Raw genomic sequence first — 16009 nt, forward strand, 5'->3', positions numbered from 1 at the left:
CCCCCCCCCCCCCAAACCACTCTGCATCCAGCCATAAGGAGTACACTAATCCAAAAAGGTTAAAAACCCCTGGTCTATGGCAATTAGCACCGCACTGAGTATTTAGAAACTTCAGCTAGGTATTGCTAATGCCCATTCCCCTGGAACTAACTACAAAACAAAATTGCACATCATAATCTGAGCTCTATCATGGAATCAGTACTTTGTTGGGCAAATAATTGCTCTACTTGGTTTTCCATCAGTAGAAAGGAGATGATAACTCTGTGACCCAGATAATGGGAGTGTTAGTTTATTTTTTGTACTGCTTTTAAATTGTGAAACATTATAGAAATGTTTAATATTGGCTAAAAATCAGGCTGGTTCTCAGATTTTTTTTTCTTATAGAAGTTCCTAGCTTTCACTTAACCCCCATTTCTATGTAATGTATGCTGGCTTTTTTGGAGCATGTATTAGTTGAATCTAAATTATCTAAACTTTTGAATATTCTGTATGTGTAATATTACAAATCAAAAGATGTTAGTTGAGATTTATTAGTTTTTATTTTTCAAGTAATGACTGCAGCTTCTGAGACAACCCAATTTTTAATTACACTGTTAATATCTGCTCCTTTTTAATTAACCCTTACCCATATGCCCCTTCATGCTTCTGCTACAAATTTTTAGAAAACAGATAAGGCATGCAGTATGTGCAGAAGGTTGGCAAAGTCCCAATGTAATCTCCCCACTCACTTTTCTGGTATGCTTGATTTGGTGGCCAGTTCTTTTGATGCTGCATCTGGAATGCTGGCGGGAGGGAGCAGTTTCCCATAGATACAGTGGCCGACCTTTCCCATATCAAGCATTTGGTAGAACTCCTTCATTAAGTCTCTGCCCTGAGCAAAATAATTTTTATACTGATTTTCAGTGAAACATCTGAAAAGTTAAGTTTCTTGATAGCTCTATTACAGTCAATAGTCCCCTTTCAGATGATCTTTTTAGAAAAGGAAATTGTTGTGTGGCTTCCCGCTAGCATTAATGGGAATCATATGCTTTGCTTAAATTCCATGCCGGCTGGAAACAGATTAATAACAAGCTTTCACAGAGAAACAGTAGGTTTTTTTCAGCCTGGGAGTTTATGGCAAAGAACCACTGAAGTGTTTACAACTTCCAATTCATGCCAAACCTCACTTATTTGAGACCCTTTACTTCTGTGCCACTGCCAAAAAGAAAACTGATGCCCGGTTAATATATGCTTCAGCCGCAATCATTTTGAAATAGTGTGACGCTTGTTAGTGTGCAGTGATGTTAAACAATTAAAGCTGCAAAAAAATAAGTTTAGCATGAATATGATAGTCTCCTTGCTTGACAGTAATACTTTATTATCTTTTTCAAATACAGCCAGCAGCCAGCTTCGGGTGTAGCCTATTCCCATCCAACTACAGTTGCTAGCTACACTGTTCATCAGGCTCCGGTAGCTGCGCACACAGTTACTGCTGCCTATGCGCCAGCAGCAGCAACAGTTGCTGTAGCGAGGCCTGCTCCAGTAGCTGTTGCAGCTGCTGCAACAGCTGCTGCCTATGGAGGTTACCCTACGGCGCACACAGCAACAGATTATGGTTATACCCAGAGGCAACAAGAAGCTCCACCACCACCACCTCCAGTCACTACACAAAACTACCAGGTAAGTGTCCTTAGCAAAAATTGCAAAAGTTCATATAAAATAACAAAAGGGGAGGGAAACTGGATGGCTGAAAGGAACTGGTAATAAGATCTATATTCTTACACTTCTGCAGAGCCCAGTTTAGCACTCCCGGGTGGCTAAAACTTTCTGTGCAAAATTAATTTGCTATAATCGGATTTAGATAATTGAGTAACTTTCTGAATCTCAAAAGCTACCAGCTGTTTTGGTAGTCTTTAATATCTGCTACAGATGCAAACAATCAGATTGGAGGCTGATCTATGCTGTTTTCCAGGTAAGGGTTGAAGAACATAAACCATGTAACTGAAAAGATTTACAGCACAAGTAGCACTGTTGTGTTGGCTTTGGGGATACAGGATTTCATGCTGTAGAACCATTAATCTGACACCTAAAATCCCCTCTACGTATGCAGGTAAAGGCACAATGGGATCCAATGCACAATCAACATGCGCATGGCAGGAGGTGTGATTGTGGGATTGTGCATTAAATTGCATCATGCCTTATTGCTGGTGGAGGGGGGGAGCCTGATCCCAGTCAGCAAATTGTACCTTTTTGTGGTGTTAAGGCCTAATCCAACTTCTGTTTACATCACTGGGAGATTCTCCCTAGTCTGGTCTATGGTTATTTTAAACCGGTGCCTCTCTTTACTGGAGTTATGAGAGGTAAATACCGTATTTACTAGCTTTTTTTTCCCCATTTAACACAAGGAAAATCAAGGCTCAATTTAGGATCACACATGACTTACCTAAACCAAAAAATGCACATGGTCAGCCAGCAGAGGGCGTCTAAGCTCCCCTTGTCATGTAGGGCTGTGCTTCTGAAACTTGTTCTCAGAGTGACCCTGTTTATGACCCCACTTCCTCAAAATGGCCCTTCACTTCCTCTGAGCTACTGGCCCAGCAGTGGGTGCTAGACCAACCTGATACACAGCAAGGGACGTGGCTAGGCTGCCAGCATGTGATGAGTTGCTCCAGCACCCGCTGCTGGGGCAGCAGCTCAAAGTGATTCAGCATGTGCTAGCCAGAAACCCCACACACTGTAGAGATGGTGCTTGGATAGCACCTGCCGGGTCATTTCGAATTGCATGCAAGGAGACCCTAGCCAGCACCTGCTGAGTTTCCTCTGCTCCTGCCAGCCAGGCAACAGCAGGAAGCAACCTGATCACCTTCCTGCCAGGCACCCAGCATGCTGTTGGGGAGGCTTACCAAGCACGCAGCAGGGAGGGACCCCCACAGTGGCTGACCAGCACATGGAGGAGGGACCTCAGCCAGCACACAAGAGGGAGGGACTCCGCAATGGCTGTCCAGCACTCAGGGAGGAGGAACTCCTGGGAGCCAACTAGGCACCCTGCGTATTGCAGAGGGACCTGACTGCAGGGACAAGGGACCACATGCTCAGGATGTGGTGAGGAATCCAATGCATGGTGAAGTTCCAGGTGGCAGGCAGGAGCAGCAGCAAGGGATCCAGCACATGGCAAGGCTCACAGCAGTAACGGCAAGAAATGAGGCAAGGCACCCATGGTTTATTTGCTGGGTCAGATTGGTAATGCTAATGAAGCTCGAGTCAGTTTTGACATGCCAAGCAATATCACCATTGAGAAAGGCACAAAATGCATAATTATGAGAAATACAAAAAATAAAAAGTTGTGAATTGCAGTGATGTTAGCAGTATTGCGAGATGGGAGAAAATTGCCACCATATGTGATTTTGAAATGCAAAACTCTGCCAAAATAAAAGTTGCCACCAGGAATAGTAGTTAAATGCCAGGAACAAGGAGGATGTCAAGTGCATTGATGATGAAAGACTAGTTAAGATGTGTGGAAATGAAGACTTGGAGCACTGCTAAAGAAAAGAGGAATGTTAGTGTTAGATTAATTCAGAGGGCATTTAATATCATGTGAAAAGAAACATTTGGATAGTGAATTGTGATCTTGTTGTCATACATGCTGGTGTGACATCTCAACTTTAAGTACTGGATGTCAGTAAATAAGCCCTTTTAGGACCATTTATAACGACAGTACTCAGACTGGCTTTTGGCAGGGAACCACACACGTACACCTGGTGGAAAGATTAAGAAGCCAACCATGATACTGCTTTGCCAATGGATTCTGGCTTAGGGAATGATATCTTCAGAATCCATTATTAAAGGCATCAGGAAGTGCTGTATATCTATTGCCATGGATGGAACTGAAGACTTTTGTGGGAAGATGAGAACAGTGAAAAGTGTGAAAGTGGAAGTTACCAGTCCGAAGTTGTAGGATTTAAGAAAGGACTGGTACTTACTAGGTTCTTGACAAAACAATATTGATCAAGTTGTGTTAAAGTTTTAATTGAATTGAAGCGAATGTTGAATTTATGACTGACTGGTATTGCTGTTTTGCATAAATTTTGTCAGTAGGTCTATTTATAAAAGTAATATCAAACCAGAATTTTTCTTTGTGCGGAATCTAATTATTGCTGTGTCATCTTAGATATGAGTAAATACTGTGTTGTAGATATTACTCTCAATTAATATTTTTCCTTTATTGCTAAAGGAAAATAAATTGCAAAATACCCTTTAAGGGTCACATTTTAACTTAATATTTTAGGTCTTTTAAAGATATCTTGGAGAAAGGAGTCTTCTAGATTTTATTATATATACACTGTATAGGAGCTGGGTATTTGCTATCAAATGTTTCAGAATCCTGAAAGCAAGCTCTGCAGTGGCAATTAGCTAACATAAAGTACTAATTATAAGATATGTGTGCATGTACTCTACTAAATGTTGATGCAGAAAATGGAACAAAAGCAGCCCTAGAAGAAAGAAAAGAAAAGAAAAATGTTGCCAAAATTGCTAGGGAAAGAAATGTTACCTTGATAGTATCTTCTAAAGCTTAAAATGGGGGAGGTAGAACATTTTATAAATTATAGAACTATGAATTCACCATAAAACAGAAGTACTTAAAAGGTTCTACTAATATTTCCCTCTACAAATTTGTATGTAAAGGGAAAAAGTGTTATTATTGGTGGGATTTTTTTCTCTCTTATAACATTAACATTAGGAGTCTCCAATGGCATTTGTATTTTGTAGAAGTATGTTTTGTGGAGGCTTGGGGTTTTTTTTCCTCAAAATTGCATAGGGTTTCTCATCTCATGCAGTGTTCATTCAGTATTGCAATTGTCTGGTAAAATTGTTTTTTTCCTAATGGAAATAATATTTAAAAAATTAGAATTACCTGAAATGCAGGAGCTAAACAGCTATATTGGGTCTGCAAGTTGTTAAAAGCAACTTTAATAAGCAATCATTGTAAATATCTAAATTGATTCATTTTTTAAAATTAAATCATACTTATTCAGTGTTGCAGTCATCCAGATATTTAACCAAATTATCATATTTACTTATATACAATATACAATGTTCAGTTAGCTGCTGGTAATTGAGATGAACCTTGAACGAGGAAATGCAGGGAGTAGAAGTGCCTGCTCAGTTAGCTGAGAGCCCCTGTGGCTTGAGAAGAGGAGTCAAGCAGTTTGGCTTCATCAGGATTGGGCCTTCAGCTGACTTTGCAGGTGCTACTGGTTGAATCGAACTGCCTGGCCCCTCATCTCTTTGTCAGCTGGGTGAGCAGCCAGCAGTACTTGTTGAGTCAGCTGTTGGCATGATCCTGTTAGAGCTAAACTGCTGTGCCCTTCTTGAGCAGGATGGGCCCTCAGCTGATTCAGTGGGTGCTGCTGGCTTCATTCTGCCTTTCAAAAACAAAGTGCATCTTTGTTTGGGGGCATGTGATATGCAGGAAAAATATGGTGCTTGTTCTGGTTCAGTAAACTATACAAAACCATCACTCTCTGGCTGCTACTGGTGCTTATTATCCTTAATACCAAACGTATTGAAGGGAAAACTCAGATCCTTTCTTCTTTCCTTTTTTTTTTGCATGCTTTTTAAGGACTCCTACTCATATGTCAGATCTACTGCCCCAGCTGTAGCTTATGACAGCAAGCAGTACTATCAACAACCAACAGCAACTGCAGCTGCAGTGGCTGCTGCTGCCCAGCCTCAGCCTTCCGTAGCCGAATCGTACTACCAGACAGGTGGGTGGCATGCTTGAAATTCCTTTTTGGTCAGTGCAAAACAGTGTGCTGCTTCATAAGTTTATAAAAACACTTCTTTGTGTATCTTAGAAGATTCCATGTTTCTTCTTAGGTTTCTGGATTAATTATTATAACACTAATGCATCTGACTGTATGGAATTTTGTTCCCACTATTTACTTAAATTCTAGGCATTAGACCTTGGATAAAGACATTATCTTGGAGTTTTGAACTATTATGTTATAAAATACATCCAAAGTATTAAGAGTCATAGGAAATAAAGCTGGAAAGGGCCTTGAGAAGTTACCTAGTCCATCCCACTGTTCCCCAATAGGATGAAATAGAGCTAAAGCACACCTTCAAATGTTTGCCTAACATGCTCTTAAAAACCTCCAATGATGGAGCTTCCACAGACCCCCTAAGTAATGTATTTTAATGCTTAACTATAAGGTTAGATAATTTTTTCTTTAAGTCTGCCTGGAATCTGCCTTGCTGCAATTTGTGTGTGTCACTACTTCTGTCCTCAGTGGACATGGAGAACAAATTGTTCCATACTTCTCTGCAATTACCTTTTACCTTTCTGACTCAATCTTCTCTTCTTCAGATGAAATAAACAAAATTATTTCCATCTTTCCTTTTAGGTTATATTTTCTAGACCCCTGATCATTTTTTATGTTCTCCATCAGATTTTCTCCAGTTGATCCATATCTTTCTTGAAGTGTGGGTCCCAAAACCAGACAGAGCACTCTAGCTGAGGTGTTTGAAGTGCAGTGGAAGAATTATTTCATACATCTTAAATATCACACTGCTGTTAGTACATGCCAACGTGATAATTGCTATTTTCCAACGTTGTGGCATTGAAACTCATTCTATATGTGATCCACTACAATTTCCAGATCCTTTCTGCAAAACTTCTGTCTGAATACTCATTCCCCATTTTGTATGTGTGCATTTGGTTAGTTCTGCCTCGGTGCACTGTCCATATTCAGTTGCATTCTATTTATTTCACCTCATATTTCCAGTTTTTCAAGATCCTTTTGAATTCTAATCCTGTTTTCCAAAGTGCTTACAGTCTCTCCCAGCTTGGTATTATCTGCAGTTTTAAGACGTATGCTCTCTATTCCATCAAACAAGTAATAATGAAAATACTAACCTAGTACTTGGACTTGGAACAGACCTCTACAGAGCCCCAGAAGATCTATTCTTCTTGTTTTGCAGTGAACTGTTGTAACCTATTTCTTTGAGTGCCGTGTTTTTTTCCCCAGTGATTTGGGAACCTGCATTTATCACCTTGTTATCTTCTAGGTTCTTACATTTATTTGCTCCAGTATCTTTCTAGTCTGACTTGTCCAATTTTGTCCTTCATTTTTAAAAATAAACACTATGCTTGTTCTTTTCCATTCTTCAGACACTCTATGCACCCTCCAGACATTCTCAGAAATAATCACTAGCATCTCTGAGATTATTTCAACCACTTTTTTAAGTACTCAGAAGTATATTTCTTTAGGTAGAGCTGATTTGAAAATGTGTAACTTAACTAAGTACTCTCTAACTCGGTGGTTCTCAACCAGGGTGCCATGCAACCCTGGGGTACCTTGAGATTTTTTTAAGGGGGTATTGCAATATTGGCAAACACCTATGCATAAATCACAAAATATACCTAGAGATTTCAAGTAGGAATCCTTAGTGTCAAAAACCTGTTGTGGCATTTCTGAGTTCTTTGCAACAAGAATTGCTCTGTTGTTTTTCCGTAGTTAAAAAGAAGTGAAAGCTTAGGACTGGCCTTTTCTGAGGGGTGCCTTGAGTCTAAAAAGGTTGAGAACCACTGTCCTAATCTGTTCTTTTCCTTTTCTCAGTCTTACCTCTCTCTTGCTTATTTTGTTGGCTTTCTGGTCACAGTTAACATTTTTTAGTGCATATTGTAGTATATGGGCATTTTTAAAATACGAGTTTCATGTTGTCATGTTAGCTTTCCCTCCCAGTGAACAGTGAACTGACCTTTTATTTCATCTTCCTCTTACTACTAATACACTGTTGTAGGATGCTTTCTTGTTACTTTTTATATAATTTGCTAGTTGTCATATTTTGTGCCTTTGTCTTTCTGTTTTTTGTCTCTCTGTGTCAGTGGTCCTCAACCTTTTTAGACTTGGGGCACCCCTCAGAAAATGTCAGCTCTTAGTTTTCACTCGTTTGTGGACTACAGAAAAACAGTAGAGCACTTCTCTTGCAAAGAACTTGGAAAGAGCACAACAGGTCAGAATGTTTCTACCGCTATGGATTCTTATTTGAAATCTGAGTCTATCATATTTGCACTCGTAAGCCTGATAACATTGAATAGGCAAGCTGCAGCATCTTTGAAAGGATCTCAAGGCACCCCAGGGTGTTGCAGCACTCTGGTTGAGAATCACTGCTCTATGTTCATGCTAGTCTTACTCATGCTTAGTCTTTTGACCTGCGTTTTGTACAATTATGCCTTCAGTGTTTCAGGTCACTGATGAGCCCATGATTTAGCCAGGTTGGTTTCACTACATGCCATATCTTTTCTTGACCTTGCAATAGTTTTTCTTTGTATCCTTAATGCTGCTTCTTTAAGAGACTACCACTTTATGCCTTTTCCCATGAGCCTTGCTTCTCAGAGCATTTTACCTTCTAGTTCTTGCTGGTTTATGGAAATCGGCGTACTTGAAATCAGTTATCTTTGTGCTTGCTCTTCTTCCTCCTTCCCTTTCTAAGAATCATTAACTTCTATCATTTTATGATCAGTATCCTGCATGTTGCCTTTCATCTTCACATTCTCAGGTAGATCCTCCCCTCCAGTTGCTGTTTCTCCCATCTTGTTGGACAGTTTGTACTGTTTAATTGCTTCTTCAAGAATATCTTTTTAGGTAAAGTGCCCCCTTGCCTATAAAGTCCTGATTTTTGGATGTTTCTGTTAGTTGATCAAAAGAAACCATATCCTGTCAATCTTTCATTTTTATGGTCTGTAGCAGAATACTACTGTAATACTACCTTTTTCTTGTCCCTTTTCATCTATATTCAGAGACTTTCAACAGGTCTCCTAATACTTGGGAGAGTATATATCCTTGCTACTTCCTCTCTGCCTGTTCTTCCTGAACAGATGGTACTCTTCTGTCTCAGTCATGTGCATTATCTCACAAAGTCTGTTATGCCAATTAAATCACAATTGTTGTTATATAGTGAGACTTGTAGTTCCTCTTGTTCATTTCCTGTGCTGCTTGCATTAACATAACCATCTAAACTGTTTAGAAAACTAACCTAGTGCTTTCCAACTTGTCCTTCTTGTATACCTATTATGATTACCTAATGTCCTGCTGCCCTTGCCCCCTGCCATATTTTTTAGGTCAGTTCAGTGTGCATTTGTTATTGGTCCATATCAATTCTGATTTAAAACTCTCCTCAGTAAGTTAGTAAGTCTGTGACCAAAGATGCCTTTAATATAAACATAGAGAGCTAACAATTGTGTCAGGGGTAAAGGATACAAGTATAAGCTTTTATAACACAGCTGTTATAGCTGCATGGTTCTGTAATGATATAAATGTAGCAAAACCACTCCAACTTGAAGAGTGCTTAATCTAAGATGAAAGTTAGGGTGATGTAGCTCCCTTGGATCTCCACAGATACAGATATAATAGTCACAGTGTATCAGCTGCTATATGCTCCAGAGCAGCAGCAGCCGCCTCTTTCCATTTTAAGTGGCTACAAATAACTACTTACGTATAAATTTAAAAATGTTCAAGTATGTTGCTGAACTAAGTTCAAGTAAACATTAGCTGGCAGTTGCAGAAAGCAATTAGACCTGGTTTGGAACATGGTTTTGAATAAAGGTTTTGTTTGGTTTCTGTTTTTTCATTAAACTGTACAAATTGGTGTTCAGCCATTCTGACCACTGAGGGATTTAAAAACTCTTAAAACCTGCTTTAAAACCGGTGTTGGTGTCAATGTGAAATAAAAGGCAAGTTTGAGATGGTAGAAGTTGTGTAAGAATCAGTAGGATGAGCAGGTTGCTTAAGAATATCCAAGAGCATGGAAAAGAGACCAGAGAATGATGGGTGTTGTTCTAAAAATAGCTTTTGTAGAGGTACATTATTAATAGATGCCTAACCCATTATAACATAGAGAGCTCTCATGGTTTGAGAGCTAAATGTGTAGGGTCTGTGCTTTGCCAGAGAGCAAGTGAAACTATGTCCATCTCTGCTTGAGGAAGGAGTAAAGTACAAGCATTAGGATCATTCCCTATGATACATCTCATAGGTTTATGGGAAGTAATATTGATGGAGAACTAAAAGGAGCAAGTTTAGTCATCATGGTCAGCAAACTTTTTTTTTAAATAAGATCAAGAAAAAAGTCATGTATGACTGAATCTTTGCTCCTGCGATATGTCATATGTCTTACACAGTGTAAAAGTAGAGAAATCACTGTTCCTGTAGTCAAGTTAATATAGGAACTGAACAGGTGTTTTATAGGAAATAATATTCTATGCTGTTAGTGGTTAGCTGGTGAGTGTGTAGGCTTCCAAGGGTCTGCACTCGTTTGTAGTCTTCTTTGTATGAAACATGATATTCCTAGAATTAATATACTGTCTGTGGCTTGGCTTTCACTTTTAGCAATAGCCAAAGAACATGTAAATCCAAACAAAAATATCTGAAAAACACTTCTGAGTTGTTATAAATTATTGAGCTACTAACTGGAAGCAATGATTATACCTCCATCTGTTTGTCATCATTGTGGAAAAAAAAAAATTTTTAAGGGTGAAATGAGTGACATGGGTGTATTTTGGGTTGTGTTCATCTTATTAAAACAATATTCTCTCTGGCAAGTATGATTTATCTTAATTTGTTATGAGCTTAATTACTGATATATGATAAAGTGCCATCTTTTAACATTTTTGGCAGTTCACCTATGTCAAACTGTAAATATGTGTACAATTCTACTTTTCAATCCTAGCTCCAAAAGCAGGATACAGCCAAGGAGCTACTCAGTATACTCAAGCACAGCAAACTCGACAAGTGACAGCCATAAAACCAGCCACCCCAAGTCCAGCTACAACTACATTCTCTATATATCCAGTATCCTCCACTGTGCAACCAGTGGCAGCTGCAGCTACTGTTGTTCCATCCTATACTCAAAGCGCTACATACAGTACGACAGCAGTTACTTATTCTGGTAAGAACTTTGCATGATATGTTGTTATAGTTTTTGTAATTTGTTGTGGGGGTAGGCATTTGCTGTTCTAAAATTTGGGTGATTAAGTTTGTACCTAATAATGTTGCAAAGCAGCAAGAAACATCCAGCCAATAAGATCATTTTATTGACACATTTCAGCTTTGGTGGGAAAATGCATTTTTATGTGCTTGTGTTTTGCTGCGTACATATGAAAATTGGATTTTTCTGTGCAATTTGTATAGTTCTTGATGGTGGTCCAGGAAAGAAGGGGAGTAGAAACCAAAACTGGGGATAGAGGAGGGGAAATGCCCAGACAAATATTCAAATAAGTTCTGTCAGGTATCATCAGTTGTGAAGGGTAGAAAGGGAGCACTCCAGGGTACACCTTGAAGATTGTGGATTGTTCCCATCTAAAGCTGCAAATTGGTTGGTTTAAAAAAAAGAATTTTCCTCCAAACACAGCCAGTTCAAGTCTTGATTCTGGGTGGGAAAAGTCCTCTTTAGCTTTATGGCCGGATAGTAAACAACTGGCAAATTGTAGCTGCCTTGAATTCTTTGCTTTTGTTTTCTGTTTAAAAAGGGATTATAAAAGACTTCCTTAAAACAGGAAGAACGTGATCAGAGGATTAAAATTGTTGATCCACTAGATGTAGAAAGTTTATGGGAAAAGTGGCTCAAAAGTACGGAAGTCCAGTTTTCTTGATTTGCTCAACTTAAGTGCTAGAAATCAAGGGGTACACAGATGAGACATGTAGAGATCTAAGCAGACCAGCTGTTTGTTTATTCCAGAGTACTTTAAATATCTACAATTCTAGGACTTAAATATCTACAAATCTAGGATTGTTAAAACCTAATATTTTTTCCAAAAAAAAATGTGTCCATTTCTTCCTTTCCATCTTGGAACTTGCACAGTTATTTGGTACCAGTTCATAAATCTGAGTTTGAAAAACTGATTACTCCAGGGGCAGGCAATTTTTTCAGGCAAAGGGCCACTTACCCAGTTTTGGCAAGCTGTCGAGGGCTGCGTGGGAGCCCCGCCCCCTGACAGGTGCCCTGCCCCCTGGTCACCATTGTGGGACCAATGTCCCAGGGCCAGCACCAGTGGGGCCCAGAGCAGGGTGCAGGCTAGCAGGGGTCTGTGGAGCCCGGCTGGGCTGCACCAGCAGGGAGAGGAGGGAGCTGCCTATGCTCCATAGAGCCCCTGCCGGCCAGGACCCTGTATCCCTGCTGCCCTGCTCTGGGCCCTGCTGGTGCTGGCCCTGGGACACAGATGTGGGCCCCATGCCTCTGTACCCGCTCACTTCCAGTGCCCCCCAGCTCTGTGGTACATGCTGGGGGCAGCGCACAGCCCTGGGTCTGTCCTGAGCAGGCACAGGCAGCTCCACGCAGGCTGTGAGTGGCTGCAGCACAGGGTGGGCAAGGGGCCGCTTCCCCCCACCCCCCACACTCAGCACCAGCTTGTAACCCGGCCCCACTGCCAGCCTGGGCCCTGTGCGACTCTGGGCTCGCTCGTCGGGCCTGTGCCACAGCGGCTGCAGTTGTGGCCCTGCCTGCTTCCATCGCCGGGCAGTGTTTGCCACCACCACCTCTGGGCTGCCCAGCACACAAGCTCCAGGTGGGCAGCAGCAAACACTGTCTGGCATGGTAAGTGGTGGGGCTGCAGCTGCTGCTGCCATGTGCAGCCCCAGTGGGCGAGCCCGGAACTGGTATGGGGCCCAGGCTGGCAGCAGGGGCAGGTTACAAGCTGGCGCTGAGTGTGGAGGCGAGAAGCAGCCCCTCCCCCACCCCGTGGCTGGTGCTCCATGCTACAGCCACTCACAGCCTGTGTGGGGCTGCCTGTGCCTGCTCAGAACAGCGTTGTGTGGGCTGCAGCAGGGAGCACAGGACACTGGGCAGGCAAGGGGCTGCTTTTCCCTGCATTCAGCTTTTTCCCGGGTTGCCTTTTCCCAGGCTCCTTCCCTGCCCTCCCTGCCACCTTACCTGAGGTTCCAGTGCCAGGGCAGCCACATGGTCCCAGGCCAGAAGCCCCTGCTGGGGCTTCAGGTGGAGCCAGGCAGGCCCTGCTGTTGCAGAAGCCTGCCAGGCTTCCCCTGGGTCCTACTGTCCCTTGTTCCTGTCACTTTTGACAGGAAACAAGCAGATCAATATTAATTTTCTAAAATTTTTAGGGGCCCTACAGGGCATATTTTGCCCACCCCTGGCTTACTTCCTGTGTTGTTTTTTTTAATAAGATCTTTGATATGCTGCACCCAGATCCACTAAATGTGCCAGGAGCTTTAACTGTTTTTAAACGATTGTGTTGATCCCTCTAATAGCATAAAAAATTATAGCATACTTAAATATGTATGTCTATAAAGAAGCATGTGAGGTAAAGCATAGTGTCCCATCTGTACCAAGGATTATTTCTGTATCATAAGTAGTCAAGAAAAATACAGTTTAAATTATGAGATGGGCCACATGTATCAAAGGGCATCCAAGGGATCAAGATGTCTAGATCTCAAAATACAACTTTAAGGGGAAAAGTTAAATGCCATGGAGTGTCCTTGGAACTAGCATGTATGACTGTTATGCAATGTATAATTATGTAATGTTTATTTTATTTTAATCTTTGAGGTACCTCTTATTCTGGCTATGAAGCTGCAGTATATTCAGCTGCATCATCCTATTATCAGCAGCAGCAACAACAACAGAAACAGGCAGCAGCAGCAGCAGCTGCTGCTGCTGCAACAGCCGCCTGGACAGGGACCACCTTTACTAAAAAGGCACCATTCCAAAATAAGCAATTGAAACCAAAACAGCCTCCCAAGCCACCCCAGATCCACTATTGTGATGTCTGTAAGATCAGCTGTGCTGGACCACAGGTACCCATATTACATGACATTCCTCTACGCAGATGTATCATTTCACATACTTAGTAGAAGGCAATATTTATGATCAGTTGTGGATTTTGAAAATTGCTTAAATACTTCTGTCAAGAGACTAATTCAGTGAAAACATATTGGTATGAAGAAGAATGATTGCTATTTTGAAGTTAGAAAGGTGTACAGCTCATGTTTATACTCTGTGTTACATTACATCCCCCCAGAATTTAGATTTTGTGTTTGAATTGCTGTTCAGTTGACTCTGGAATTCCCTTCTTAAAACCATAGGCTCATAAACTTTGTGAATTTAGCCTGTAGGAAATTTCTCCTTGGAAAAATATACTGTATTGTGATTTTTCCTTCAAGAACACCAGCCTAATTTTGAAATAACTGGAAGGAAAACAATTAGTGTCTTCAGAGTAATGAACAAGACTGTTTAGACACCTGGTCAGAACAGTTGTTTTTCACGACACACAGCTGACTGCTTTTTTTTACAGGGGGCCACCCTTGCTTTAAAACATTGTATTCCATGCTTAATTTTTTTCTGCGGTGCCTCCTTCCAAATTGTCGAATTCTTTAGAGAGTCTAGGACTTGGATTCAAAGCCGCAGCCTCTCCCCCCGAAGATGCATGACGATTTCAGATTGCGCAAGAAACTTTCAGATGAGCTCTATACCCTGTTGTATTAGACCACTAGGTTTGCAGTGTTAGTATCGATTACTTTTCATTAACCAATACTTAATACCTGGGCTGTCTCTTGTCAGCTGTGAAATTCTGTGTGCGCTAAGGAAAAGACCTTCATAGTCCCTGTAAGCAACGTGCATTTCTCAGTGCATGTCTCGCACAGTAAGCCACTGTTGTGGGTAGAAAACCATTGTCCCTAGCAAAATTTAAGTGTTACCAATCATTATGCCTTATCTTATACACTATTGCATATTTTACATTCTCTTGTCATTGTGAGACTGAGCATCGTGGAGGTAACTTTCAGAGGGTGAATTTGTTTACATTTTAACAGACTTATAAAGAGCACTTGGAAGGCCAGAAACACAAAAAGAAAGAAGCAGCCTTAAAAGCATCTCAGAACACCAGCAACAGCAGCACATCTGCTCGTGGAACACAGAATCAGTTGCGCTGTGAGCTCTGTGATGTGTCTTGTACAGGAGCAGATGCATATGCTGCCCATATTCGTGGAGCCAAGCATCAGAAAGTAAGTGCTTTTTTTAAGTTCTTCAGTAGCTGGATATTGATTTTTTTCTTTAATTCCTATCTTGAAATAGGTGGAGAAAGTATGCAAAACAAATTATACATAGTACAAAGATTAGCTGAAAAATGCGGCAGGATGATTGTTGCTCCTGGCAAGACTGCCAAAAATGATCTAAGGCAGGGATAGGCAACGTTTTTTGACTGGAGTGCTGAAAAAACCACAATGTCTACCTTGGCAGGTACCGGAGTGCCGGCATGCCAGAAAAACAAAATGGGGGGCCAGGGGGTACATGGCAAGACTTCATGTACACTTCCTCCACCCCACTGCTTCCCTACCCACATGTTGTAGTGAGAGAAAGAGAGGGAAAAAGAAAGAGAATAAGAGAAAGAGGAGAGAGAAAAAAAAAAGCGGGAAAGAGGAAAAAAAAAAAAAAGACGCACGCACACATCCAGAACCAGACACGTGCACACACAGAACTAGATGCATGGGCGCACAGAGCCAGGCTGCTGGGCCACCGGACAGAGTCCGACCGAGCAATGCCCTAGGCCCACTGGAGCCCCTGTGCTTCTCCGGGGAGCCAGCCCCTGGCTGCAGCATGGCTGGCCGAGGCCCCAGCCCGGAGCCTGCCCATCAGCTCAACAACCCACCCACTCCACACAGCTAAGGTCCTAAGCTGGCAGGACCATTCAAGACATTTAAACTGTTATACCCAGAGAGTCTGGGAGAGCACACGATGGTACATCCCCACCACAGTCCCTCCACCCTGGTGCCAAGTCAGCGGGCATAGGAGGGCATCAAGGAGTGTTTTCCCCCGATAGAGCAAACCAGACTGGCTCTGGACTGACAGTGCTGCATATGTGTAACACCCCACTGGGTCCAGGGCACTGGTCTGAGGTCAGGCCATTGTAGCAGGGGAGGGGCAAGCTGGGCTGGAGCCAGGGGAGTCTGTCTTTGCACCCTGAAGGGATTGAGGCAGTAAGCCAGAGCCTCCTCATCGGCTTCTGGGGCATGACCCCCCC

At 41.9% G+C, this 16009-nt stretch overlaps 1 protein-coding gene across 3 annotated transcripts in view; it reads left to right on the forward strand.

Moving 5' to 3' along the window:
* Nucleotides 1–16009, forward strand: part of ZFR (zinc finger RNA binding protein) — a 73785-nt gene that overhangs the window by 31047 nt on the left and 26729 nt on the right. For all 3 annotated transcript variants that reach the window (XM_019517999.1, XM_019517997.1, XM_019517998.1), the window contains exons 3-7: nt 1377–1659; nt 5600–5744; nt 10708–10926; nt 13540–13787; nt 14802–14993. In XM_019517999.1, the coding sequence (XP_019373544.1) occupies nt 1377–1659; nt 5600–5744; nt 10708–10926; nt 13540–13787; nt 14802–14993 (1087 nt within the window). The remainder of the gene's footprint in view (nt 1–1376; nt 1660–5599; nt 5745–10707; nt 10927–13539; nt 13788–14801; nt 14994–16009) is intronic.

This window comes from Gavialis gangeticus, unplaced genomic scaffold (assembly GCF_001723915.1).
Source record: "Gavialis gangeticus isolate Ggan-Ray unplaced genomic scaffold, GavGan_comp1, whole genome shotgun sequence".
Classification (NCBI taxonomy): Eukaryota; Metazoa; Chordata; order Crocodylia; family Gavialidae; genus Gavialis; species Gavialis gangeticus.